Source organism: Saccopteryx leptura, chromosome 4 (assembly GCF_036850995.1).
Source record: "Saccopteryx leptura isolate mSacLep1 chromosome 4, mSacLep1_pri_phased_curated, whole genome shotgun sequence".
Taxonomy (NCBI): Eukaryota; Metazoa; Chordata; class Mammalia; order Chiroptera; family Emballonuridae; genus Saccopteryx; species Saccopteryx leptura.
In genome coordinates this window covers 221,444,119-221,470,947 of record NC_089506.1, presented here as the reverse complement: position 1 = coordinate 221,470,947, position 26,829 = coordinate 221,444,119, and the positions used below count along the sequence as shown (strand labels likewise).

The 26,829-nt window shown below is 56.5% G+C and overlaps 1 protein-coding gene and 1 non-coding gene across 4 annotated transcripts in view; both read right to left on the bottom strand.

The window, feature by feature from the left end:
* Nucleotides 1-6,078: 6,078 nt before the first annotated feature.
* EARS2 (glutamyl-tRNA synthetase 2, mitochondrial) overlaps nucleotides 6,079-26,829 on the bottom strand; it is a 29,678-nt gene continuing 8,927 nt past the window's right edge. For 2 of the 3 annotated variants that reach the window (XM_066383422.1, XM_066383420.1), the window contains 8 exons: nucleotides 24,250-24,439; nucleotides 22,591-23,063; nucleotides 20,153-20,261; nucleotides 16,338-16,491; nucleotides 16,110-16,240; nucleotides 10,738-10,873; nucleotides 9,335-9,424; nucleotides 6,079-7,334 (listed from right to left, as the gene is read on the bottom strand). In XM_066383422.1, the coding sequence (XP_066239519.1) occupies nucleotides 9,341-9,424; nucleotides 10,738-10,873; nucleotides 16,110-16,240; nucleotides 16,338-16,491; nucleotides 20,153-20,261; nucleotides 22,591-23,063; nucleotides 24,250-24,439 (1,277 nt within the window). In that variant the 3' untranslated portion in view covers nucleotides 6,079-7,334; nucleotides 9,335-9,340. Of the gene's footprint in view, nucleotides 7,335-9,296; nucleotides 9,425-10,737; nucleotides 10,874-16,109; nucleotides 16,241-16,337; nucleotides 16,492-20,152; nucleotides 20,262-22,590; nucleotides 23,064-24,249; nucleotides 24,440-26,829 lie in introns of all 3 variants that reach the window. The other variant, XM_066383421.1, reaches the window with a different exon arrangement.
* On the bottom strand, nucleotides 24,858-24,932 carry TRNAP-UGG (transfer RNA proline (anticodon UGG)). Its single transcript has one exon. It is a non-coding gene; the product is annotated as a tRNA-Pro (tRNA).

Genomic DNA, 26,829 nt, shown 5'->3' with positions numbered 1-26,829 from the left:
GCCGACGCGGCAGGCGCGGGCCCGCACGTGACGGGGGCGGGGCCTCGGCGGACACGCCCAGCACCATGCAGGCCCCGCCTCTGGGCTGGCGCCTCTCGGGCACGCCCACCGCCGTGCAGGCACCGCCCCTGGGCCGCTTCCTCTCGGGCACGCCCACCCCTCAGGCCCCGCCCCCTGAACCGGGGCCTCTCGGGCACGCCCACCCTGTAGGTACCGCCCCCTGGGTGGGCGTGCTCGTCCTGCAACAGCGGGACTTGGCAGCGAAAACTCGGCGTGCGCACCCGTTAAACTTAAATTTCGGGTAACGAATGGTTCAGTTAGCACTTTTATTCAGGAGGGCTTTTCCTGACCACCTTCTCTAGAAGGACGAGCCTGCTCCCCTCCTTGCTCTGCTTTATTTTCTCCACCAGGTACCTAGCAATGGTTAACACTGAGAAAACAAGTATTGTAGGGTGGGACCTCGCCCCTAAGGAGACCTTTCCTCCCCTAACTTATCTCTAGGAAGGTTAAACCCCTTCCTGACCTTCCCTCCCTGGCATGTCACTAGTCATGTGGCAGACCCCCATAGAGAACGAACAAGGTGACCAGGGAAGAGCCTCAGACAACTTGCATACAAACCCTTGCATGACCTCTCCCTTAAGCATTAGCCCTGGGGAGAATCAAGTTCTGACCCACGTCAAGTAATCCTAGGAACACGGCCTCCTGTTTGCTGACCAGAGACCGAGTTCTGGTCAAACGAGAGATGACACAGCTGTGTTTCGGCTCCAGGCCCACAGAAGCAGGGGAACAGGATGAAGCAGGGTGACACTGTGTACCTGTGACAGGACTGGGTGACACAGCTGGCAGACAGACTCAGTCAGGCTGCGATGAGGACACGTGGCCTCATCACGGCAAGAGCCCTCCTCCTAGGGCGTCCTCCTGCTTCTGGGCTGACCCCGCTCATGTCTCTCTCCGGCAGAGCTGGCAGAATGACCCTTTGAGAAAACACCAATCCGACACACCACTTCGGCTTAAGGCATTTCTGTGGCTTTTCACCTTCCACCTCCTGAAGCCAGCGTCTGATGTCCTCACTGACCAAACCCCCCACTTTGTTCGGGCATCCACAGGTCCCCCAGCAGGCCATGCACCCCAGCTCTGGGTCTGATCTGTGGGGGGGTTCCCTCCCCCTGCATCAGCAGTGAGGGGTCCAGTGCCCTGGCTGGATGGCTCAGTTCATTAGAGCATTGTCCCAACACAGAGGTGGCTGGTTCGATCCCTGGTCAGGATGTAGACAGAAGTAGATGGAGGTTTCTGTTTTTCTCTCTCCCTCTCTCCCCCTTCCTCTCTAAAATCCATCAGTAAATTTAAAAAAAAAAAAATGGGGAAGTGCAAGTGGGGGAGAGTGTTTGGTAAAGTCTCCTTGGAGAGCCACTCCCTCTGACCAGACATGAAGGAGGAAGTGGAGATGGGCCTAGTGCTTTTTTTTTTTTTTCTCATTTTTTAAAAGATTTATTGAGCCTGACCAGGCGGTGGCGCAGTGGATAGAGCCTCGGACTGGGATGCCGAGGACCCAGATTCGAGACCCTAAGGTCGCCAGCTTGAGCGCGGGCTCATCTGGTTTGAGCAAAAGCTCACCAGCTTGGACTCAAGGTCGCTGGCTCGAGCAAGGGGTTACTCGGTCTGCTGAAGGTCCGCGGTCAAGGCACATAAGAGAAAGCAATCAGTGAACAACTAAGGTGTCGCAACGAAAAACTGATGATGCTTCTCATCTCTCCATTCCTGTCTGTCTCTCCCTGTCTATCCCTCTCTCTGACTCTCTGTCTCTGTAAAAAAAAAAAAAAAAAAAGATTGACTTTTTTTGTTTTATTGAGAGACACATCAGTTTGTTGTTCCACTTGTTTATGCATTCATTGGTTAATTCATGTATGTGGCCTGACCAGGGATTGAACCTGCAACCTTGGAGTACCAGGACAATGCTCTAACCAACTGAGCTACCTGTCCAGGGCAGGCAGCTCCCAGCAGCCGGCTGTGAGCAGAGCTAGGATCGATCCAAGGCCCTTGCTGATGCTATGGCCAGTTATGCAGCAGGATGGAAAGCCCTGAGGTCCAAACTGATGTCACTGGCTGCTTCGTGAACCAACCCAGAGCCCGCCTGTCCCCTGAACTTCCTGTTCTGTGGGATACTGAATATTGTCTCAGCTGGTCTGGATCTGGGTTTTGTTGTTGGCATCAGCCAGCACCTTGATATTTTTAACCTGCAAAGAAGGGCTGTTTGGATTTCTCCTCTGCCACTTTAAGACTCCTGCAACCCCTACCCGTGGCTCCAATCACGTCTGCCTTTGTGCATTTCTCTTTTCCATCTCTACGTGGAATACCCTCCCGACCTCAACAGACCTAAGGAACTCCTACTCATCAATCAGAAACCAGTTCAGGGGTTCCTCTGATGCTCGTGGAAATGTTCTATTTTTTATTTACTCATTTTAGAGAGAGGAGAGAGAGAAGGGGGAAGCAGCAGGAAGCATCAACTCCCATTATGTGCCTTGACCAGGAAAGCTCAGGGTTTCGAACCAGTGACCTCAGTGTTTTAGGTCGATGCTTTATCCACTGCGCCACCACAGGTCAGGCAGAAATGTGGTTCTTGTAAGGAGTTGCATAATCAGCATGTTCTAGGACCAGCACTGGGAGAAGCTTCAACTGTTGCAGTAAGATTTATTCAGGGTTGAACTAGAAGGTTGCTCGTGGGTATCCAGTGTTTTATTTCCATCTGTCAAGGAAAAAGTCTAGGCTTGTCTTCATTAAGCCCAGTATAAAAACCAAAGTCCGGATACTCTGCACCACGGTTTAGCTTGTTATAAAAACTGAGTCCGGTCCAGGCACTGCTCAGAGTCTGTCCCTGGGAGACCGTGCAGGGACCTGGGCGCAGTCAGCTGCCAGTCCACACGGCACGGGAGCAGACGGGGTCAGCACGTTCCCGGGCAGGAAGGCAAAGGAAAAACAGGGCTGGATCTGTTAAGCTTGTGTTTACATTTTGGGGGTTGGGAAGGACTGGCTTTCCTTCAAGCAAACCAATCAGTTTCTTTAAAACTTCACAGGCTTGATCCTGGGCAGGTGGCTCAGTGGAGCAAGCATTGACCTGGTGCACCAGAGGTTGTGGGCTCAACCCATGGTCAGGGCACATACAAGAAGCAATCAGCCTGACCTGTGGTGGCGCAGTGGATAAAGCATCGACCTGGAAATGCTGAGGTCGCCGGTTTGAAACCCTGGGCTTGCCTGGTCAAGGCACATATGGGAGTTGATGCTTCCAGCTCCTCCCCCCTTCTCTCTCTCATTCTCTCTCTCTCCTCTCTCTCTCTCTCCTTCTCTCTCCTCTCTAAAAATAAATAATTTAAAAAAAAAGAAGCAATCAGTGAGCACACAGCTAAACGGAACTAAGTGAAACGAGTTGATGCTCCTCTCTCTCACTTCTCCCCCACCTTCTCTCTCTCTCTTGCAAATCAATAGGAAAAACTTTTTTAATTTCACAGGCTTGCATTGGTTCCTCCCACTAACCAATCAGATTCTTCTTCTAGGCCTCTATGGCTACCATTCTGGCGTTCACTGTGCATGCCTTAGAGTGGAAACACAGCCCTGGCCGGCTAGCTCTGTTGGTTAGAGCATCATCCCAAAGCAAAGAGATTGCCGGTTCAATTCCCAGTCAGGGCACATACAGCCGACCAGCCAGGGCACTTCCTGCCAGTCTTAATCTTAGAGTAAGACAGACAATGAACATGTACAAATATACTGTATAATGTCATATAGTCATAAGCATTGGGAAGAAAAAGGATATAAGTAGGGTAAAGGCAGTATGAATGAGATTCTAAATTCGGTTATAAAAAATTACCTTTTTCTGGAAAGAGAATATAATACACACAGGAAAAGGTACCACTTTCCCCACTCACTAGACTGGGTCCCCTGCAGCCATGACATTATTGCAGACATGACTCTGTCCCCCTGGCTAGTTAATTAGACCAGAAGTAGAGAGAGCTGAGCCAAGCTGGGCTGACCAGCTTCTCTCCGGGGAACTTGGAGATGGAGCACTAGTTGTAGGGAGTGTAGAAGAGAGATGACTGAGCTTCAGGGCCGGGCCGTTGTTGGCCAAGTACAGAGAGGAAGAGAAAGCCAGCTCGCAGAAGGGTGAGGGGCGCAGACGTACAGAGAACGGTGTTAGAAACCGCCATCTCAGAGGGACAAAAGTGAATGCCGTGGGTCCCAATGGGTTTCCAGATACGCATTCCAGTCTCCTCGTAAGGCCCAGCTGCAAGTCCTGCCCTGTGTCCATGAGAGTCCTGAATCTTCCAATGAAGTCTTGTGTTTCTATGCCTTACGACCAAGACCGCCATTTGTAAAAATGAAGATACTGAGGATGGCGATGAAGGCAACAGATGTTAGGTGCCAAGCACTGATTTAAGGACTTGACACACATCATCATCTTTCATCCCTTACCACGCTTTCAGACTGGTACCGTTATTCCCCTTTTACAGGTGAGGAGACTGAGGCGCAGGCGTCACGCAGTGAATAAGGACTGGTGTTGTGAGTCTAGGCAGTTGGCCTACAGGGCCGTTACTGGACTCAAGGTTAGTTTATAATGGTTTAAAAATTTTTAAATGTATTTACTGACTTTTAGAGAGGGAGACATCAATTTGTTGTTCTATTTAGTTATGCATTCATTGATTGGTTCTTTTTTTTTTAATTTTTTATTTATTCATTTTTAGAGAGGAGAGAGAGAGAGACAGAGAGGGAGAGAAAGGAAAGAGACAGAGAGAAGGGGGGGAGGAGCTGGAAGCATCAACTCCCATATGTGCCTTGACCAGGCAAGCCCAGGGTTTTGGTTGGTTCTTATTTAAGGTTTTTTGTTTTCTTTTTCTAGAGAGACAGGAAGAGAAGAGATGAGAAGTATCAACTCATAGTTGCTTCACTTTAGTTGTTCACTGATTGCTTCTCCTATGTGCCTTGACTGAGGGGTTGTGCAGAGATGGCTCAAGCCAGCAACTTCCAGGCTAAAGCTAGAGACCTTGGGATCATGTTGATGATCCTGCACTCAAGCCAACAACCTTGGGGTTCTGAACCCAGGGACCTCAGCATCCTGAGGGTAGATGCTCTCTATCCACTGCACCACCACTGGTTGATCCCTGTATGTGTCCTGAACAAGGAGCAACCTTGGCATATCTGGACGATGCTCTAAATGAGCTACCCAGCCAGGGTTAGACTTGAGGTTATTTTATTTTATTTTTATTTTTTTTAACAGACAGAGAGAGTCAGGGAGAGGGATAGACAGGGAGGGACAGACAGGAACGGAGAGATGAGAAGCATCAATTATTAGTTTTTCGTTGCGCATTGCAACACGACACCTTAGTTGTTCATTGATTGTCCTCTCATATGTGCCTTGACCGCGGGCCTTCAGCAGACCGAGTAACCCCTTGCTCGAGCCAGCGACCTTGAGTCCAAACTGGCGAGCTTTTGCTCAAACCAGATGAGCCCACGCTCAAGTTGGCGATCTCGGGATCTCGAACCTGGGTCCTTCCGCATCCCAGTCCGACGCTCCATCCACTGCGCCACCGCCTGGTCAGGCTTGAGGTTATTTTAAACGTGTGAAATCCTTTCACACGCACCCACTGGTGCTGAGCAAACCCCTTCGTCCGGAAGGTACGTGCTGCTTTTTCCACGACTCGCTCCGACTGAGAAAGTAGCAGTGCGTTCTCAGCTCAGCAGCTTATCAGCCATCAGCCGAGGTGAGAGTCGCCCATGACCACCGTCACATGGGGGGGGGGGCTCTCGTGTCACTCAGGAGTGAAGAGCGGGACTTGGACGTGGGTTGTCACAAGCTGGGGGTTAGATCCTCGCTTTGCCCAGACTAACTCAGACGAGTTGATTGCCTTTCCCAGCCTCAGTTTCCCTGTCTATAACACAGAAATAATGCCTTTCTCCCGGGACTGTGAAGATTGAATGAGATAACGGACTCATGTGTTTACCAGCAAATTCTGAAACCCAGATGTGGCTGCACCTAGGTGAGTGCACAAAAACATCACGAGTTTTTTTATTTTATTATTTGAGACAGAGACATCCATTTGTTGTTCCTTTATTTATGCATTCATTGGTTGGTTTTTGTATGTGCCCTCACTGGGAATCAAGCCCACAACCTTGGTGCATCAAGACAACGCCCTAAGAAACCGAGGCACCCGGCCAGGGCACTGGTTTTATTAGATTGTGTCCCCTTCATCTGGGAAAAACCCTGCTTCCCTTGGGAACAACTTTCGTCCATGTCCCAGCTCCGTGGAGCCCCTCTTCCTAGCTGAGGGAGAGCAGCGTGACCTCGACCAGCCCGACCACACTCTCCTTAGCGTCTGCGTCTGCAGGTGAGTCGCCCACAACTGAAGGGGAAATTACCAGAGGAGGGACAGACAGGAAGAAACAGCTGGCGTTCCCGTGTCCCCACTGAGGACAAGATGGCCGCCAGCCCCACCGCCTGCACAGCCAGAGCTCGGGGGTCCCGTCCTCTCCAGAGCGGAGTCTTTGGCCCTCCCAGACTCTGCGACTCTCCCAAGCTGAACCTCCCGTAAACTTAGTCTCCGATGAGCTTCACTTAGGCAGAGCTGATTCTCGGAGTTTGCAGTGGAACTTGATCTGAGATACTGTTCAGGAAAAGACGAGGTCTGTGAAGCTCAGTGGACTCCTCACTGCCCGAGCCCTTCTCCCTGGACGGGGGCGGGATGGGCTCTCGGTTGCTGGGTAACTAACGATCCCCAATTCCAGAGGCTTCACACACCGAACACGATGTCTCACAATCCGCGTGTGACACTCGGGAGAGCTTCTCGGTGGCTCAGGCTGAGGCTCCCACGAAGGTCACGGTCAGGACGGCAGCCAGGGTGGCCGTCACCCGAAGGTCTGGCCGGGGCTGGAAGACAGACTTCTGAGACGGTGCCCTCCCCTGGCTGCAGGCCCCAGTCCCTCGTCATGTGCACCGCTCCGTAAGGCGGCCTCAGCATCTTGTGGGGCAGCAGCTTCCGCACAGAAGGGATCCAGAACCAGATGGCGCCACGAGGCATCTCTGCGCAGCCTGATGCGGTGTGAACACCCAGGAGGGGCGGAGACCAGGGGCCACCTAGAGGCGCTGCCACACCCGGACACCCGGAAGCCCGTAGGGGCTGTATCCAGCACTGTCCTCCTTTTCCTTGAGCTATTTCTCTTCGTGCCAAAAAACATCTCAGTTCAGAACAAACGGTCACTTACAAGTGACGGGTACAGGAAGAGGTAGACATGAAGAGGAGACGCAGAATAGGCAGGTGAGGGTCTCTCGTCCAAGGACCAGGTCTGGAAAACTGGGAAAGAGGAATGGACAACCTTTAGGGGAAGGGAGACAGGCTGCCCCAAGTCCAGGGCACAAACAGCAGACGCGGTCCTTCCACCTCTGACAAAGGAGGACCTTTCCCCTTATGAGCCCCAAAGTCCGACATCAAGATCACCCCGCTTGTCAAACATCCTTTATTGCTCAATCTAAACTAGACCTGAGGACCGAGTCTACGCTGCTGCCCAGTTGCCATGAGCTGAACTGTGCTCCTCAAAAGTCATTATGTTGCCTGACCAGGCGGTGGCGCAGTGGATAGAGCGTTGGACTGGGATGCAGAGGACCCAGGTTCGAGACCCCGAGGTCGCCAACTTGAGCACGGGCTGATCTGGTTTGAACAAAAGCCCACCAGCTTGAACCCAAGGTCGCTGGCTCTAGCAAGGGGTTACTCGGTCTGCTGAAGGCCCGTGGTCAAGGCACATATGAGGGGCAATCAATGAACAACTAAGGTGTTGCAACACACAACGAGAAACTAATGATTGATGCTTCTCATCTCTCCGTTCCTCTCTGTCTGTTCCTGTCTATCCCTCACTCTGACTTCTCTCTCTGTCTCTGTAAAAAAAATAAATAAATAAATTAATTAATTAATTAGAAAAAAAGTCATTATGTTGAAGCCCTAACTCCGAGGACCTCAGAACATGAATATTTGCAGCTCGGCCTTTAAAGAAGTGATTAAGGTAAGATTGGGCCATTAGGATGGGTGTTAATCCCACCTGACCGGCATCTTTTTTTTTTTTTTTTTTGTATTTTTCTGAAGTTGGAAACAGGGAGGCAGTCAGACAGACTCCCGCATGCACCCGACCAGGATCCACTCGGCACGCCCACCAGGGGGCGATGCTCTGCCCATCTGGGGAGTCGCTACGCTGCAACCAGAGCCATTCTAGCGCCTGAGGCAGAGGCCACAGAGCCATCCTCAGCGCCTGGGCCAACTTTGCTCCAGTGGAGCCTCGGCTGCGGGAGGGGAAGAGAGAGACAGAGAGGAAGGGGGGTGGAGAAGCAGATGGGCGCTTCTCCTGTGTGCCCTGGCCAGAAATTGAACCCGGGACTCCTGCATGCCAGGCCAATGCTCTACCACTGAGCCAACCAGCCAGGGCCTTTTTTTTTTTTTTTTTTTTTTTTTTACAGAGACAGAGTGAGTCAGAGAGAGGGATAGATAGGGACAGACAGACAGGAACGGAGAGAGATGAGAAGCATCAATCATCAGTTTTTCATTGCGACACCTTAGTTGTTCATTGATTGCTCTCATATGTGCCTTGACCACGGGCCTTCAGCAGACTAATCCTTTGCTCGAGCCAGCGACCTTGGGTCCAAGCTGGTGAGCTTTGCTCAAACCAGATGATCCCATATTCAAGATGGCGACCTTGGGGTCTTGAACCTGGGTCCTCCGCATCCCAGTCCGACGCTCTATCCACTGCGCCACCACCCGGTCAGGCCTGAACGGCTTCTTTATGAGAGGAGGACATGTGGACAGAGACACCAAGGGCACACCCAGAGAGACGACCATGTGAGGATAGCAAGAAAGCGGCCATCAGCAAGTCAAGGAAAAACGAAGCATGCCAGCACCCTGACCTGGGACCTGCAGCCTCCAGGACGGGAGGAGAATAACTGTCTGGTGGTTGAGCCTCAAGTCTGTGGCATTTTGCTCTATCAGCTGAGCGCCTAACAAGCCCTCTGTGCTGCTGAGAGCCAGCCTGTCACCACTGCCGTGTCATGGGGCATCAGCACCAGACATGAGGCCTTCCTCTCCCGACGCAGGGAGGGTGGGAAGGGGCTGGCCTTCCCTGGCCACCTGGTGAGGACGGGCCGGTGTGGAGCCATGAAGACACCACGTGCACCCGGAGACTGCTTCCATTCCTGCTCCCTCCGCAAGGTCCCGGCAGGCCCAGGCCTCCTCCCCTCCCCTCCGCTCCCCTCCCCAGGCAGCTCCCACATGCACGTGCCGGTCCCGAGGGCGGCCTCCACTGGCTGGCGTACCTCCCATCAGCTGGAGAGCACCTTCTGTATCCGTTCCCGCACTTCCTGTGGTCCCAAAGACACCATCATCTCAGCTACAGGAGGGCCTTGCTGAGAACAAGAGAGGGTTGCGCGTGATCTTAACCTGCCAAAACCAGTGCCCAGCCCCAGCCTGCAGAGGTCACAGCCCAGCCAGCCCCAGCTCTGCAGCCGGGACCCCCAGGGCAGAGCTTGCACTTCCCTGTCTTTCATCTCTGAGGCTGAGGCTGCAGCCCTGGAACCTGCTCTTCCTGTGCAGCTGTCCGTCACCTCCAGTCCACAGCCAGGATGGAGCACGGAGGGAGTGCGAGTGAGGGAGTGAGTGTGTGAGCGGGGGGAGGAAAAGAGGGGGAGGAGCTGGAAGCATCACCTTATAGTAGATGCTTCTCGTATGTGCCTTGACCAGGCAAGCCCAGGGTTTCGAACTGCTGACCTCAGCACTTCCAGGTCAACGCTTTATCCACTGCGCCAGCACAGGTCAGGCCGGGAGTGTGTGTCTTATTCCCTATTCCATACCTAGCATGCTGCTTGCACACAACAGGTGCTCAACAGGTATTGTGTGTTGAGTGACTGAGTGAGGGGAGTGTGCATGTTTCATTCATCTTTGTATGAAAAATGAGCTCGCCCAACCTGTGGTGGCGCAGTGGATAAAGCGTCGACCTGGGACGCTGAAGTTGCTAGTTCGAAACCCCGGGTTTGCCTGGTGGTCAAGGCACATAAGACAAGTAACTATGAGTTGATGCTCCCCACTCCTCCCCCACACCTTTCTCTCTAAAATCAATAAAGTATTAAAATAAAAAGAGAAGCCCAGTGCTGCTGGTGAATGTTAGCTAAATGACCCACGAGGGCCCCGGGGCCAGCCCCGCCCGCCCTCCTGCCTCACCCGCTGTCCACTGAGGGCCATGCGCAGGAGCCGCATCACGTCGCGGTGCTCGGTCCCGGGCCAGCCCCGCCCACCTGCCCACCCGCCTCACCCGCTGTCCACTGAGGGCCATGCGCAGGAGTCACATCACATCACTGTGCTCGGTCCCGGGGCCAGCCCCGCCCGCCCTCCTGCCTCACCCGCTGTCCACTGAGGGCCATGCGCAGGAGTCACATCACATCGCTGTGCTCGGTCCCGGGGCCAGCCCCGCCCACCCGCTGTCCACTGAGGGCCATGCGCAGGAGCCGCATCACATCGCTGTGCTCGGTCCCGGGGCCAGCCCCGCCCACCCGCTGTCCACTGAGGGCCATGCGCAGGAGCCGCATCACATCACTGTGCTCGGTCCCGGGCCAGCCCCGCCCGCCCTCCTGCCTCACCCGCTGTCCACTGAGGGCCATGCGCAGGAGCCGCATAACATCACTGTGCTCGGTCCCGGGCCAGCCCCACCCGCCCGCCGCCTCACCCGCTGTCCACTGAGGGCCATGCGCAGGAGCCGCATCACGTCGCTGTGCTTGGTCCCGGGCAGGCTGTCCGACAGCTTCTTCAGTGCTGCATTCAGCACGTCCTGAGTCAGGCTCGCGCCGGGTCCCTCGAAAAGCCTGGAAAAGGGCCAGTCTGTGAGGGGCCTGCAGGGCCCATGGCGGCGGGGTGGGGGAGCAAGAATGTGAAGAGAGTCGGTCAACAGCAATATAAACAGCACAGCCCACGTCCAGGCCTGCTTGGGGGGAAGGGAGGGAGGAAGTAGCTACTGGACCCGCCCCCGTCCGAGTCAGCGGACCACAGGCAGGCAGGCCCCAGGCACACGGGCACAACGGGAGCTGAGCGGGTACGAGCAGACCACTCACTGGGGCTACCTCCGTGCTGGCGTCTGTGACTCGGGTCTCTCACCTGTAACGCGGGGTGACAACGGCATCCGCACCCCACAGGAGGCCGTGAGTAACAAACACGGGGCGCACTGAGTGCACCGCCTGGACAGTAGCAAGTACTCCGAAGTATCAGATCTTATGTTTCAATAAAATGTGAAGAATGAGCCAGTATTTACTACACCAAGAGCTCGGAGACCTCGCAAGAGGATCTAAGAAGGAACCGGGAATGAGTCAGGTGCAGGCCGGCAGGATCAGCCTCCGGGAAGTGACCTGAAGCCCGGCTTCGGGACCCGGGAGGAGAAGCTTCTGGGACGACCACGCGGAAGCGCAGAGAAAGCCATTGGGAGGCCACAGCCGCAGCCCCACTCAGGGCCCTGCCCGGCATGCTGCGACAGTCCTCGCTCACAGGTGAGAGCGCCCAGGGCTCCAAGCCCCAGGCAGGGCCCTGCCCGGCATGCTGGACTGTCCTCGCTCACAGGTGAGAGCGCCCAGGGCTCCAAGCCCCACTCAGGGCCCTGCCCGGCATGCTGGACTGTCCTCGCTCACAGGTGAGAGCGCCCAGGGCTCCAAGCCCCAGGCAGGGCCCTGCCCGGCATGCTGGACTGTCCTCGCTCACAGGTGAGAGCGCCCAGGGCTCCAAGCCCCACTCAGGGCCCTGCCCGGCATGCTGGACTGTCCTCGCTCACAGGTGAGAGCGCCCAGGGCTCCAAGCTCCACGGGTGGTGACCGTCACCCTTCCCTGGCAGTCCACTGAGACCCTGTCCCAAAAGTGTGCTTGAGTTCAAGAGGAATTCTGTTCAGTTAGAGCTGGACTTGCAAAAACTTCACCCTGATTCGGAGTGCAGGAGACGGGCACCAGGTGGGGAGGAGCCGGCCCACACCGCCCAGGGACTGAGGCCAAGGGTCCCTGGCGTCCGCTCGGACACCTGGGGGCCGGCCTGCTCTGCTCCAGGGGCCGGCTCAGCGACCAGCTTCCTAAGTGACCAGAACCTATGGCCCTTGGGTGCAGACAGCCCGCCTTGCTGGCCCTAGGGCTTGAGCATTCCAACTTGAGACAGGAGTCGCCACTCCTTTCCTAGCATGAACCGAGTCACGTGACTTATTTACACAGGGACTCTAAAAGATCTGGTAGCCTCTGACCAGTCACGTGGCAGCTTTCCTGTCATGAGTGGCAGCCCCAGAGCACCTCTAAAAACAGTTGCCGCGGCAGGAGGAATCAAGACATGAACGCCAGGGAACCACAACCCACAGGCCCTGCGGGGGAACGTGCACAACCAAGGGAGAACCATTTCTAATGATAAGAGCTCTTTGCAAACATGCTTCATGATGTCTATTCAAGGTCACTCATCGCAGCATCGTTTTAACAGCAAAACCTGGAAGCAACCCAAATGTCCGTCAGTAGGAGGGTGCTGAATAAATCACTGTAAAGCGGTGTAACAATGTAGCAGTAGAAGGGAATGAGAATGCTGACCAATCAAAACATACGTTAAGTGAACGAAGAAAAAGACATGGAACAGTTATTGTTTGTGCATTTTGTGTAAAAAAAGTGGGGGGAGAGAAGGAATATTTAGCTTTAATTAAGAATAGCAGTGCTTGACTGCTAATGGCACAGTGGACAGAGCGTTGACCTGGAACACTGAGAGCCTCAGTTCAAAACCCCAAGGTCACCAGCTTAAACGCAGGCTTGCCAGCTTGAGTGTGGGATCATCAACATAATCCCAAGGTCGTTGGCTTGAGCAAAGAGTCACTGGCTCACCTTGAGCCCTCGCCCCAATAAGGCACATATGAGAAGCAATCAATGAACAGCTAACGTAAAGCAATGAGCTAATGCTTCTCATCTTTCTCTTCCCCTCCTCTCTCTCTTCCAGCTTCTCTCTCTAAAAAATAAAAAACAGTAGTAACATATAGAGAGGTTTCTGGAACGAGGCAAATGGGGAACAAGGATTAAAAATGGGACTCCCGCCTGACCTGCGGTGGCGCAGTGGGTAAAAGCATCGACCTGGAACACTGAGGTCGCCGGTTTGAAACCCCAGGCTTCCCTGGTCAAGGCACATATGGGAGTTGATGCTTTCTGCTCCTCCCTCCCTTCTCTCTCTCTTTCTCTCTCTCTCTCTCTCTGTCTCCTCTCTCTAAAAATAATAAATAAAATAGAAAAAAAAGAAAAATGGGACTTCCAATATATACCTTCACATCATTTTTAGGTTTTAAATCCAGGCTTAAAATGTTTGCATTAATAACAAAGTATTAAATTTAAAAATTTTTAAATAAGAATACCGTTAGATACACATATAGTATCCCTGAACAGAGACAATCCACAAAAGAAACTGCTAAGTGTGGCTGCCCTTCTGTTGGGGGCTGGAGTAGCTATAAACGATTTTTGCTATAAATCCTCTTGACCATTTATATTCCTCACTGTATGCTTGTATTCTTATCTCTTCGATACATTATAACAACAGAGCGAAGGTTTCTAGATGTCAGCAGTGTCCAAGCACTTCACACCAGGAAGCAGCCAGAGCCGTCACCATCAGACGTGTGGTCTCGCCCCAGCCTACCTAGGTTTGAACCCTGACCCTCCAGCTGGCTGGCTATATTGTTTTAGACAAGTGACTGTTCTTGCTTTTCTATGTAGTGACAAAATTTTTAGCTGGCACATAGCTGCCAAATTAGAAAGGTCCATTTTCCAGACTCCCTTGTAGCTTGGCATGGCCCTAGGACAGGGGTCCGGCGAGCGGGACACAGTTGGAAATGAACATGTAGCTCTTTAACCGGGTCTCTAAGGGGCAGGAGTGTCCTGTCCACCTCCCTGAGTCCTTCTTCCTCCTCTGGCTGAACCCTGGCTGGTCCGTGAGCTACCGGGGACCAAGTGCACGAGAGCAAAACCGAGGGGCGGCAGGACCTCGGAGACACGGAGGAAAGCTGTTTGCCCCTGGACTGTAGGACCAGGAAGAGAATCCCGCTCTCCAGCTACTGTCCAGTCTCTGCAGAGAGGCCGGGGTGGGCAGTGTGGGCAGTCAGAGGGGCAGGCAGAGACACTGGGTCTTGCTGACATTATTTCTGGACCCCCTGTTAAGACTCAAGCCAGCCCTTGTTCTGACCACCACAGTTACAGAGTAGTCAGTCCCCTTCATGGTGCTGTCCGCCCTTGTCATCACACACGTCCTTGCACCGTTACAGTAAGAGCGAGTGTCCCACCTTCCATGTGAGGACACAGGAGCTCTGACAGCTGCAGCAACTTGGCCAAAGTGCAGCCGTCTGGGCCGGGGAGCTACCGGGTGAGAGGGGACCAGGATGGCACCCAGGCGGGCCAGCCCCAGAGCCTGGAAGCATCGCTTCTTTGGGTAGTGTGGGCTCCTCTGGGCACCCTTTGTCCCAGGCGGATCCGCGAGCAATCAGCTCACCAAGGACCTCTCACAGGCCTGGGGTTGTACCGCAGGCCCAGCCGCTCAGCCCTGGGGTGTGGGGACCCAGGGAAAGCGAGGGAAGGGGGGCAGGGCACCCTGAGCTCAGCCCTGGGGTGTGGGGACCCGGGGAAAGCGAGGGAAGGGGGGGCAGGGCACCCTGAGCTCAGCCCTGGGGTGTGGGGACCCGGGGAAAGCGAGGGAAGGGGGCAGGGCACCCTGAGCTCAGCCCTGGGGTGCGGGGACCGGGGAAAGCGAGGGAAGGGGGCAGGGCACCCTGAGCTCAGTCCTGGGGTGTGGGGACCCGGGGAAAGCGAGGGAAGGGGGGGCAGGGCACCCTGAGCTCAGCCCTGGGGTGTGGGGACCTGGGGAAAGCGAGGGAAGGGGGCAGAGCACCCTGAGCTCAGTCCTGGGGTGTGGGGACCCGGGGAAAGTGAGGGAAGGGGGCAGGGCACCCTGAGCTCAGTCCTGGGGTGTGGGGACCCGGGGAAAGCGAGGGAAGGGGGGCAGGGCACCCTGAGCTCAGCCCTGGGGTGTGGGGACCCGGGGAAAGCGAGGGAAGGGGGGCAGGGCACCCTGAGCTCAGCCCTGGGGTGTGGGGACCCGGGGAAAGCGAGGGAAGGGGGGCAGGGCACCCTGAGCTCAGCCCTGGGGTGCGGGGACCCGGGGGAAAGCGAGGGAAGGGGGGGGCAGGGCACCCTGAGCTCAGTCCTGGGGTGTGGGGACCCGGGGAAAGCGAGGGAAGGGGGGGGCAGGGCACCCTGAGCTCAGCCCTGGGGTGCGGGGACCCGGGGAAAGCGAGGGAAGGGGGGGGCAGGGCACCCTGAGCTCAGCCCTGGGGTGTGGGGACCCGGGGAAAGCGAGGGAAGGGGGCAGAGCACCCTGAGCTCAGTCCTGGGGTGTGGGGACCCGGGGAAAGCGAGGGAAGGGGGGGGCAGGGCACCCTGAGCTCAGCCCTGGGTTGTGGGGACCCGGGGAAAGCGAGGGAAGGGGGCAGAGCACCCTGAGCTCAGCCCTGGGGTGTGGGGACCCGGGGAAAGCGAGGGAAGGGGGCAGAGCACCCTGAGCTCAGTCCTGGGGTGTGGGGACCCGGGGAAAGCGAGGGAAGGGGGGGGCAGGGCACCCTGAGCTCAGCCCTGGGGTGTGGGGACCCGGGGAAAGCGAGGGAAGGGGGCAGGGCACCCTGAGCTCAGCCCTGGGGTGTGGGGACCCGGGGAAAGCGAGGGAAGGGGGGCAGGGCACCCTGAGCTCAGCCCTGGGGTGTGGGGACCCGGGGAAAGCGAGGGAAGGGGGGGGCAGGGCACCCTGAGCTCAGCCCTGGGGTGTGGGGACCCGGGGAAAGCGAGGGAAGGGGGGGGCAGGGCACCCTGAGCTCAGTCCTGGGGTGTGAGGACCCGGGGAAAGCGAGGGAAGGGGGGCAGGGCACCCTGAGCTCAGCCCTGGGGTGTGGGGACCCGGGGAAAGCGAGGGAAGGGGGGCAGGGCACCCTGAGCTCAGCCCTGGGGTGTGGGGACCCGGGGAAAGCGAGGGAAGGGGGGCAGGGCACCCTGAGCTCAGCCCGCGGGACTCACCCCAGCACGTGCTTGGCAATCACATCCACCTTCTCCGAGAGGGCACCCAGCTGCTCCCGGCCCACAGTGGGGCGCGTCCACAGGTAGGAGTGTTCTGGGGAGACCAGGTCCTGCAAGCGGCAGATGTGACCCTGGCGGGAGAGGGGTTATTCAGTGCACTGGGGGCAGGCGGACGCGCTGGGAGGGGTGCCACCACGGCCTCGCTCTCCCGGGCCCCCAGCCCCACACCTGTCTCAGCAGGAGGACCCTCTCCACATGGGCCGGGTCCAGGACAGCCCTGTCCCGCAGCTGACTCCCGAACGCCTCCTCCACGAGCACCTGCAGCTGCCCCACCAGCTGGCGCCTCTGGGTCCCGCTGCTCAGCAGCCGACGAAGGTGCAGCCTGGGGGGAAGCCAAGGCCGTTCGCTCCACACTTACAAACGGAAAGGGCTCGGCCCACCCCCGACACAGGGACCCCCGCAGCCCACGCGACCTGGAGATGTGCTGTCCTTCATGCTTTTAATAGAAAACATTAGTGGTAGAGTGATGGCCTGGCGTGCAGGAGTCCCGGGTTCGATTCCCGGCCAGGGCACACAGGAGAAGCGCCCATTTGCTTCTCCACCCCCCCCTTCCTCTCTGTCTCTCTCTTCCCCTCCCGCAGCCAAGGCTCCATTGGAGCAAAGATGGCCCGGGCGCTGGGGATGGCTCCTTGGCCTCTGCCCCCGGCGCTGGAATGGCTCTGGTCGTGGCAGAGCGATGCCCCGGAGGGGCAGAGCATCGCCCCCTGGTGGGTAGAGCGTCGCCCCTGGTGGGCGTGCCGGGTGGATCTCGGTCGGGCGCATGCGGGAGTCTGTCTGACTGTCTCTCCCCGTTTCCAGCTTCAGAAAAAAATAAAAAATAAAAAAAATAAAAATAAAAATAAATAAATAAAATAAAAACTTGAGTTATTTTATAAATTCAAATGTTCTCTTCCCCCCTTTTTTTTAGTAAGACACACATAGACAGGAAGAGAGAGAGATAAGCAGCAACTCTTTGTTGTAGCACCTTAGTTGTTCACTGATTGCTTTCTTTTTTTTTTCATTTGAGAGAGAGAGAGAGAGAGAGAGAAAGGGGAGGAGCAGGAAGTATCAACTCCCATACGTACCTTGACCAGGGAAGCCCAGGGTTTCGAACCGGCAACCTCAGTGTTTAAGGTCGACTCTCTTTTTTTTTTTACATAGACAGAGAGTGAGTCAGATAGACAGGGTCAGACAGGAATGGAGAGATGTGAAGCATCAATCATTAGTTTTTCATTGCGCGTTGCAACACCTTAGTTGTTCATTGATTGCTTTCTCATATGTGCCTTGACCGTGGGCCTTCAGCAGGCCGAGTAGCCCTTTGCTGGGGCCAGCAACCTTGGGTTCAAGCTGGTGGGCTTTTGCTCAAATGAGATGAACCCGCGCTCAAGCTGGCAACCTCGGGGTCTCGAACCTGGGTCCTCTGCATCCCAGTCCGATGCTCTATCCACTGCGCCACCACCTGGTCAGGCAAAGGTCGACTCTCTTATCCACTGTGCCACCACAGGTCAGGCCAATTGCTTCCTCATATGTGCCTTGACGGGGGGCTCCAGCTGAGCCAGTGGCCCCTTGTTCAAGCCAGTGACCCTGGGCTCAAGCCAGCAACCACGGGGTCATGCCTATGATCCCACGCTCAAGCTGGCGACCTCAGGCTTTTGAACCTGGGTCCTCTGCATTCCAGGCTGACGCTCTGTCCACTGAGCCACCACCTGGTCAGGAGAATTCTTGCCCTGTCTCCTCCTCTGGAGACAGCAAAGCCTCCAGGGCTCCAGCCCTCCAGCCCTGTCAGTCCTTGATCCCCAGCCTGCCCTTGCCCCGTCCCGAGCAGCAGAGGGCTTGAGAGAGAGACAGCGTGCGGTGCCAGGTTAGGGACCCTGCCCCTGGCACAGAAGGCAGGCAGCCAGGGGTGGGTGAACGTCTCATGGGCGCTGGAATCAGGCCTGCGGGCGAGGCCAGTCCCTCCAGGGGTTCACAGCAAGGTACTGCCCACTGGAGTTTCAGGACGGCCACCTCTGCGTGGGAACCACAGTGGGCTCCCTGGCCGGGAGCTGTGCAGACTAAATGAGGGATGTCGGTCAAGCCCTGGGCACAGGCCTGCGTTTCTGCCACAGCCAGAGCTGGGCAGGGGTCCGAGCAGAGGCCTCTGCAGGTCAGCACAGAAGGCTGGGAGCCTCGGGGAAGCTACCTGAAATACAGTGGCCAACACGTAATTTTTTTAAAGCAATTACAAAGAATAATCCCATGAAGTCGACACTGAAGCTGTTTCTAGGACGTCCCTAGTAGCTAGAGACGGTGGAAGTAAAGGAACAGGAGGCCCTGGTGGCGCTGGGACACAGTAAGGGCTCGATGACCACTGGTCACTATGACGACTTCCACCTCAGCACGAGCACTGCTGCTGCTATGACAACCACTGCTGTTCTCTTCACCATCACGAACTAATCCCAGGGGCACCTTGGCTATCAGAACGCCTGTCTAAGGGAACAGCGTCAGCTGCGTTAAACCTGTGGGCACCCCAAAGCCGCCCTCCTCCCATTCACACTAAGCAAAGCCCCACCTCTACCCTCCTCTGGCCACCCCAGGTGCTCAGGGGGAATGACAGGGGGCCACAAAGCACCCCAGCCCTCACCCCATCTTCCCGATATCCCTTGCTCTGGAGAAAAGGCAGGGTCCAAGCTGCGGTCACCGTGTGCTGCGTTTGCTCCTGACCGCCCCGTTCACCACCTGCCCACCGTTCACTGAGTGAGCTGAGCCCGTTAGGTAACTTCTCTACATCTTGGTTCCTCGTGTGTAAAATCGGGTGAAATCACACAACTGACCCCACAGGTCTGACTGGAGAAGCAGATGAAGGAAAAGACCAGAAACAATCGCCATTCACAAGTTCCCTGGATTCACACGAGGAGAGCACCAAGGAGCCTGTCCCCAAACCAGCGCTCAAGAGAAGGCATCAGCCCTGCCCGGTTGCTCAGTGATAGAGCAACGGCCCAGCGTGTGGAAGTCCCAGGTTCGATTCCCGGCCAGGGCACACAGGAGAAGCGCCCATCTGCTTCTCCACCCCCTCCCTCTCCTTCCTCTCTGTCTCTCTCTTCCCCTCCCAAAGCCAAGGCTCCATTGGAGCAAAGTTGGCCCAGGCGCTGAGGATGGCTCCATGGCCTCTGCCTCAGGTGCTAGAATGGCTCTGATTGCAGCGGAGCAACGCCCCAGATGGGCAAAGCATCGCCCCCTGGTGGGCGTGCCGGGTGGATCCTGTTCGGGCGCATGCGGGAGTCTGTCTGACTGCCTCCCCGTTTCCAACTTTAGAAAGAGAGAGAGAGAGAAGGCGTCGCAGAGTGACTGCAAATATGACTATAAACCTGTCTGCCACGTCACCGCCAGGCCCTTAGCCTGGACACAGCCACAGTGACGGGAACTGTAGCTGCGTGTGCAGGTTTCTGAGTGAAGGATGACTTGAAGCATAAAGCATGTAATCAGGAGGCAGGCACAGTGCCAGTTCGGTGTTGGCAGGACGGGGTTCTCCAAAATGAAGGTGCTCCCCACCCGGCTTTGGTGGTCAGCAGGGTTTATGTAAGGGGTGCTCAGGGACAACAGTGGTGACAAAACAGTGCCCTTGACCAAACACTTTCCTACGTGCAGGGGCTGTGACATACTTAGATGCAACGTTAAATTTAACTCGACTCTTACAACAGCTGCTCCAAGTGGTACACACTGCCACGAGCCCCCTTCAGAGAAGAGGAAGCAGCGGCCTGCAGAAGTCAGGGGACACGTGTGGTCACACGGCACTCGACACCTGAGCCCACAGTCGAGGCAGGCGCGTGAGACTCTGGGGCCCAGGGCCCCTCGGCTGCGGGGACCCATCCCCAGCAAGAAAGCCCTCGTCCACCAGGGCTCCCCCGTCCCCCACTCACCTGTTGAATCAGGGGCTCCCCCGTCCCCCACTCACCTGTTGAATCAGGGGCTCCCCCGTCCCCCACTCACCTGTTGAATCAGGGGCTCCCCTGCCCCCCACTCACCTGTTGAATTCTGGGAGCTTCTCCAGGTCCAGCAGGGCCGAGTGGCTGGTGACCCGGGCCAGGTCAAACTGTGCTATCAGCTCGGGCAAGGTCCTGCCCATCTGGTTCTCTGCGAGTGAGGAAGGGTGGGGGCTCAGCTCCCTCCCCCCCGCCCTCCAACGCCCACGGAGGCCCAGGGGGCAAGCTCTGGGCTCCCGGTCCCATTTTCCCCAGAGAGATTCAACCTCTGCTTTGTAATCAAGGGCCCAGATGAGCTTTCGTTTGTAGAAAGCGTTCTATCACTATGGAAACAGTCTGAGAAGAATCGGCCTTCACCTACCCCCACTGCACTGGAAGACTGGAGCCAGGAGCAGCTCACCCACCGTCTAGCTGAACTGCAGAGCCCCCGACTCCACCGGTCTGGGTAGGGGCTGAGCACCAGCGTGCTCTATTTTCTTAAAATTTACTTACAGATTTTTTATTTTTTTGACAAGAGGGAGAGAGAGAAACACTGATTTGTTGTTCCACTTATTTCTGCGTTCATTGGTTGATTCTTCTACGTGTCCTGACCAGGGATGGACCTGCAACCTTGGGGCATCAGGACAGCAATCGAACCAACCGAGCTGCCCAACCGGGGCTTCCCCGTGCACTCCCCAAGCTTCCCGAGGGACTGCAAAGAGCAGGCCGGGGGCTTCCCCCTGCGCTCCCCAAGCTTCCCGAGGGACTGCAAAGAGCAGGCCCGGCTGAGAGCGCTGTCCTGGGCTCCCCAAGCTTCCCGAGGGACTGCAAAGAGCAGGCCCAGCTGAGGGCGCTGTCCTGCGCTCCCCAAGCTTCCCGAGGGACTGCAAAGAGCAGGCCCGGCTGAGAGCGCTGTCCTGGGGCTGTCCTCGGGCGGGCAGCTGGGCAGACCTCAGCCCACAGGGGGCCTCTGCCTCATCCCTCACTGGCTGTGTGACAACAGCAAGTTACCTAACCCCTCCGAGCCTCCGGATCCTCTTACAAACACTGGAGACAGTAACTCCTTCCCAAGGACGTTGTAACGGTTAAGAGCCGAGTCAACAAAAAGCAGACTATCGCTGCCTCGTTTTCAGAACTCTCCTCCACAAAGACTCACCCTACCTGGTCCTTCTCTGAGATGTGGGCTCGGAGTCTTGGGCCCAGGATAAAAGGCTCAGCTTGGAATAAACCAGGGTTACAGTACAGTAGTACCCGTAACACAGCTGGAACAGTAACATCATTGTAATAATCACAGGAGCTGTCATTTTTGTGCCTACTGAGCTGGGGCCTTACACTCATGAACGCAGTGAACCCTAACTTACACCTAAGAGGTAGACACTTGGTCCCATTTTACAGATGAAGCAAGCAAGGTGCAGAGACCGTAAGTTCCTTGAGAGCATGGATTATGCCTGTCCTTTTTTTTTTCTTGTGGCAGAGACAGAGAGAGGGACAGATAGGGACAGATAGGAAAAGAGAGAGGAGAAACATCAATTCTCCGTTGTGGCTCCTTAGTTGTTCATTGATCGATTCCTCATATGTGCCTTGACCAGGGGGCTCCAGCAGACTGAATAACCCCTTGCTCGAGCCAGCGACCTTGGGCTCAAGCTGGTGAGTCTTGCTCAAACCAGATGAGCCCGCACTCAAGCTGGTGACCTCGGGGTCTTGAACCTGGGTCCCCCACACCCCAGTCTGACGCTCTATCCACTGCGCCACTGCCTGGTCAGGCTATGCCTGTCTTATTCACTGGTGTACCCCAATACTAAACACAGTGTCTGGCTCAATGAACATTCATGGAGCCTTGGCCAGGTAGCTAAGTTGGTTATAGCAGGGGTCGGGAAACTTTTTAGCTGAGAGAGCCATGAACGCCATATATTTTAAAACGTAATTCCATGAGAGCCATACAACGACCCATGTACGTTACGCATTATCCAATAAAAATTTGGTGTTGTCCCGGAGGACAGCCGTGATTGGCTCCAGCCACCCGCAACCATGAACATGAGCGGTAGGAAATGAATGGATTGTAATACATGAGAATGCTTTATATTTTTAACGTTATAATTTTTTTATTAAAGATTGGTCTGCGAGCCAGATGCAGCCATTAAAAGAGCCACATCTGGCTCGCGAGCCATAGGTTCCCGAGCCCTGAGTTAGAGCATTGTCCCCAGATGCCAAGGTTACAGGTTCAAACCCCGGTCAGCGCACATACAACCATCAACCAATAAATGCATAAATAAGTGAACAAATCGATGTTTCTGTCTTTCTCTCTCAAAAACCAATCAATAAATTATACAAAAAATAGTTTGTTTTTTTTAAAAAAAAAAAACAGTAAAAGTAAACATTTGTGGAATGAAGAGCAAGCCGTGCGCGTGCAGGCGGCCCAGGCAGACCGCGGAGCGGCGGGTCCGGACGAGGCCGGGCTCCTCACCGCCGCGCTCCCCCCGGGCCCGTCAGGCGAGCGGTACCTGCAAAGCCCGAGCCGCAGTTAGTGATGATGTCGAGCAAGGCGTCGGGCAGGAAGCCGGCCGTGGAGAACCACTGCAGGAAGATGTCCCCTTGCCTCTTGGACAGCTTGCTGCCGTCCTTGTTGAGGAGCAGGGGCAGGTGGGCAAAGCGAGGGGGCCGCCAGCCCAGGGAGCGGTACAGCAGCAGGTGCTTCGAGGTGGAGACCAGCCACTCGGAGCCGCGCAGCACGTGGCTGATGCGCATGTGGTGGTCGTCCACCACGCAGGCCAGGTGGTAGGTGGGGAAGCCGTCGCTCTTCAGGATGACCGGGTCGCCCTCCACGCTGGCGACTTCGTGCCGAGTCCAGCCGTACACCAAGTCCTGGAAGGCCGGTGCCTCCTCCTCCAGGCGGAAGCGGATCGCGGGCCTGGGTTCCGTGGCCCGCTTCTGGGCCACCTGCTCCTGGCTCAGGGTCCGGCACCGGTTGTCATACCTGTAGGGAAGCCCAGCAGCGCAGCTGCTAAGAGTACTGACGGGGACGTGAGCCCAACCTCTGTCTCCAATAAACGTGCGACCTCGGGCAAGAAAGCAACCCTGTCAGTGGACAAGTGTGCTTATGAGGGGAGAGCGGTGTGCAGGGAACGGCGTGACCTGGCCACACACCGGGCCCCATGCAAACGGTGCCTGAGGCCGGAGCTCCAGTTACGATGGCACCGCTGACGGGGGCACCACGGCTCCGGGCCGTCCGCACACTGCACGTGCACACAGCGGGGACGGGGCCACCAGGCGGCACCGCGGCTCCGGGCCGTCCCCACACTGCACGTGCACACAGCGGGGACGGGGCCACCAGGCGGCACCGCGGCTCCGGGCCGTCCGCACACTGCACGTGCACACAGCGAGGCCTGGCAGCCTCCCTGTCCCAGCTCTCCTCTCTCACAGCAGAAAGTCAGAGATGACAGGGGTTCCTGAGTACAGTACCGACTGAGTCAATGATGTGTGTCCCCCCAACAGGACACTGCGCAAGCACCATGCTGATCCTCGAGCCGGGAAGCCGCACACACGCACGCTGCGTGCCCCATTCGAACGGGAAGGAGGGAAGTACGTGCGTTCAGCGGTGCACACACGGCCCGTCTCTGTAGCAGTCACCCTCCCCTCACCACACTCCCTGCCCAGGGGGCCAGCAGCCCCGTCAGAGTCAGAGCCCTTCCTCTGCACTGTTCTGAACAGGAGACAACTTTACTTATTCTAAACAAAAGTCACTCTACACTGCTGCCTGGGGCCCAGCACCATGGGCAGCTTGGACACGGCCCCAGTGGCCCCAGCTTCTGGCATTTCTGCCCTAGGTCATCGCCTTGGACCCGGTGACTTCCTCCAGGCGAACAGAGCACAGCCAGGCGAGGAGCGCCCCGTGTCAGCGAGGTCACGGGAGGATGCTGCCCCCAGCTGCTCCGAGGAGAGTCAGCTGCCCCGTGGGAGCTGCCTGCGGAGAGCACGGGGCAAGGGGACGCGTCTAGGGAGCAGAGCCTCTGCGAGCTGCACCCCGAGGTGCCCGCACGGCGGCCAGGACTGGGCGGCAGTGTGGACAGAAAGCTGAGCAGGGCGCTGACCCGCAGGAACCCAGACACAGAAAGCTTGGCGCAGCCTGTCCTGCAGCAGCGGCCAAGGAGCAGGGCACCCACCGGGGCGTCTGGTGGCTCCTCAGGGCCTCCTTCTTCAGCAGCTCCAGCCGCCGCGCCGAGCAGAAGCAGGGGTAGGCAGCCCCGGTCTTCAGCAGGGCCTCCGCGGCCTGTGCGTACAGCGCCAGCCGCTGGGACTGCAGGTAGGGCCCGGAGGGGCCTCCACGGCGGGGGCTCTCATCCGGGGGGATGCCTGCAGCACGGAGAGAGAGGAACCACAGTGACAGGGGACGACAGCGACATGCCTGCGACACTGCTGGTCGCGCTCCGAGGGCGGGGCAAGTGGAGTCAAGCTTTTAATTTATTTACTTATTTTATTTATTTATTTATTTATTTTTTTGTATTTTTCTGAAGCTGGAAACGGGGAGAGACAGTCAGACAGACTCCTGCATGCGCCCAACCGGGATCCACCCAGCACGCCCACCAGGGGGAGACGCTCTGCCCCTCCGGGGCGTCGCTCTGCCACAACCAGAGCCACTCTAGCACCTGGGGCAGAGGCCAAGGAGCCATCCCCAGCGCCCGGGCCATCTTTGCTCCAATGGAGCCTTGGCTGCGGGAGGGGAAGAGAGAGACAGAGAGGAAGGAGTGGAGCAATGGGCGCTTCTCCTGTGTGCCCTGGCCGGGAATCGAACCCGGGTCCCCCCACGCCAGGCCGACGCTCTACCGCTGAGCCAACCGGCCAGGGCCTATTTACTTATTTTAAAGAGAGCGGAAGGGAGAGAGACAATCATCCACCTGCTCCTACATGTGCCCTAACTGGGGATCAAACCTGCAATTTTTACACATCAGGGTGTCTAAGGCCAGTGGCCGAGCGAGGCCAGGCAGGGCCACACTAGATTCGGACAGATGGTAGAAAAACTGTGGAGCCAGAAAGGGTTGGGCCATTCCCTTTAACAGAGTCCCACAACGGCAGATGAGCACACAGGCAGGGAAACCACCTCTCAGGCAAACAGACAGCAAAACGGCCCCTCCCAGTGGCGCAGGCCACCTGCCATCCGCAGTCCCCGAGCGCGGGCACCCACAGCCTCACCCAGGCACACACACCTGCTGCTCTGCACCCACGCACCAATCAGGCAAAGGGCTTACAGCTGGCAACCCCGCCAGCAAGCCTAACACAGCTGCCCCACATTCCAGCCCTCTGGAGCTGCTCGCTTCACAATCTATATGACAGGAAACAGACCACAGCAACAGCCCAAGCTACACAGTAATTACAATAATTACAAAGGTGCCCTTCACATGGTCTCCCTGAGCACTCTGCCCAGGGTGCCACCTGGAGGCCCACCTCTAACTCCCTGCTCCATGGTGGGTAGGAGGCCTGTACAGTCCAGGGCTGTGTCCATGGAAACGTGAAGTGTCCTTGGTGCACCTCTGGGGAGAATGGCTGGGAATTAGACTGTCACCCTGAGACGAGTCTTTTGTGTGGACTTGGGAACGCCAGGACCTGCGGGGGCAGAACGCTGCCCTTGCAAGCTCTACAAAGATTGTTTAAAGGAAAACAGTTGACCCCATGGCCTTTCCTTACATACCTGAAAGACATTAGTTAATTACCCTTCTATGCCCCTGAACCCAGGCTCTGCTCATGTACCTACAATGAGGCTGCAGTGATCTGGGCTCTCAGTCCTAGAGGCTGGGCGTCCCCTGTACCCATTTTCTCTGGATGTTGTGTCTTGTGTTTATTCTTCAGTCCTGCAGCACCTTCCTCTCGGGCATTGCATGCCCATGGCCAAGCTGGTCTCAGCACACCTCTGCAGCTGGAGGAGAACCAGGGCAGGAGGGGGCCTCCACAGGTCCCACGGGACCCCCCATCACGGTCTCTCATAGTGCTGTCCACGAACGACATGTCCAGCCATCAAGAGAGCCAGTGCGCCACTCTGGTCGCAGTCCAAGAGTCAGTCTACGGTAGACAGCCCAGCTGTCAGTGCACATCACCAAGTAAAGGTCATCACAGCAACCAGCCGGAGTTCTGTATTATCGGACCTCAGCACCTTTCCACAGGGTACTTGTCCGTTGTCACGAGCCCCATCCAAACCCCTCACAAGCTCACAGGGCCTGGCGCGGTCACCCACATTGAAGGCCTGTGTCTCCTTAACAGTTCTCGTAGCTGCTGCTGCTGCCGTAAAAAAAAAGCACCTATTTCCTTCTAATGCCGACACCTGTGCACATTAGAGGGGACCAGTGGATCGCCAATATCACAGGGGGCCTCTGGCCCCCGCCCGTCCCTGTCAGACGGGCCCCTCGCCCTTTCCCTATTCAAACTGGGACAAGGGGTCTTGGGGATCCTGTAACCTGAACGCCAGTGATTTTCCTGGCAGATGCCGGGACCACTTGCTTCCCCTGCCTTTTCAGCGGCTGGAACCTCTGTTCTGACTCAAGCTGCCGCCAAAGCTCCAACAAGACTTTATTAGACTTGCCATCTAATTTCTATCTGCCCCGGCCAAAATCAAATCTACCCACATCTGTGTTCAGGTACCTTTCACGGACCTGTTTCTCTTGTTAGTTGCGGGGGAGGGGCGGTGCATAGAAGGGTAATTAACTAATGTCTTTCAGGTATGTAAGGAAAGGCCATAGGGGTCAACTGTTTTC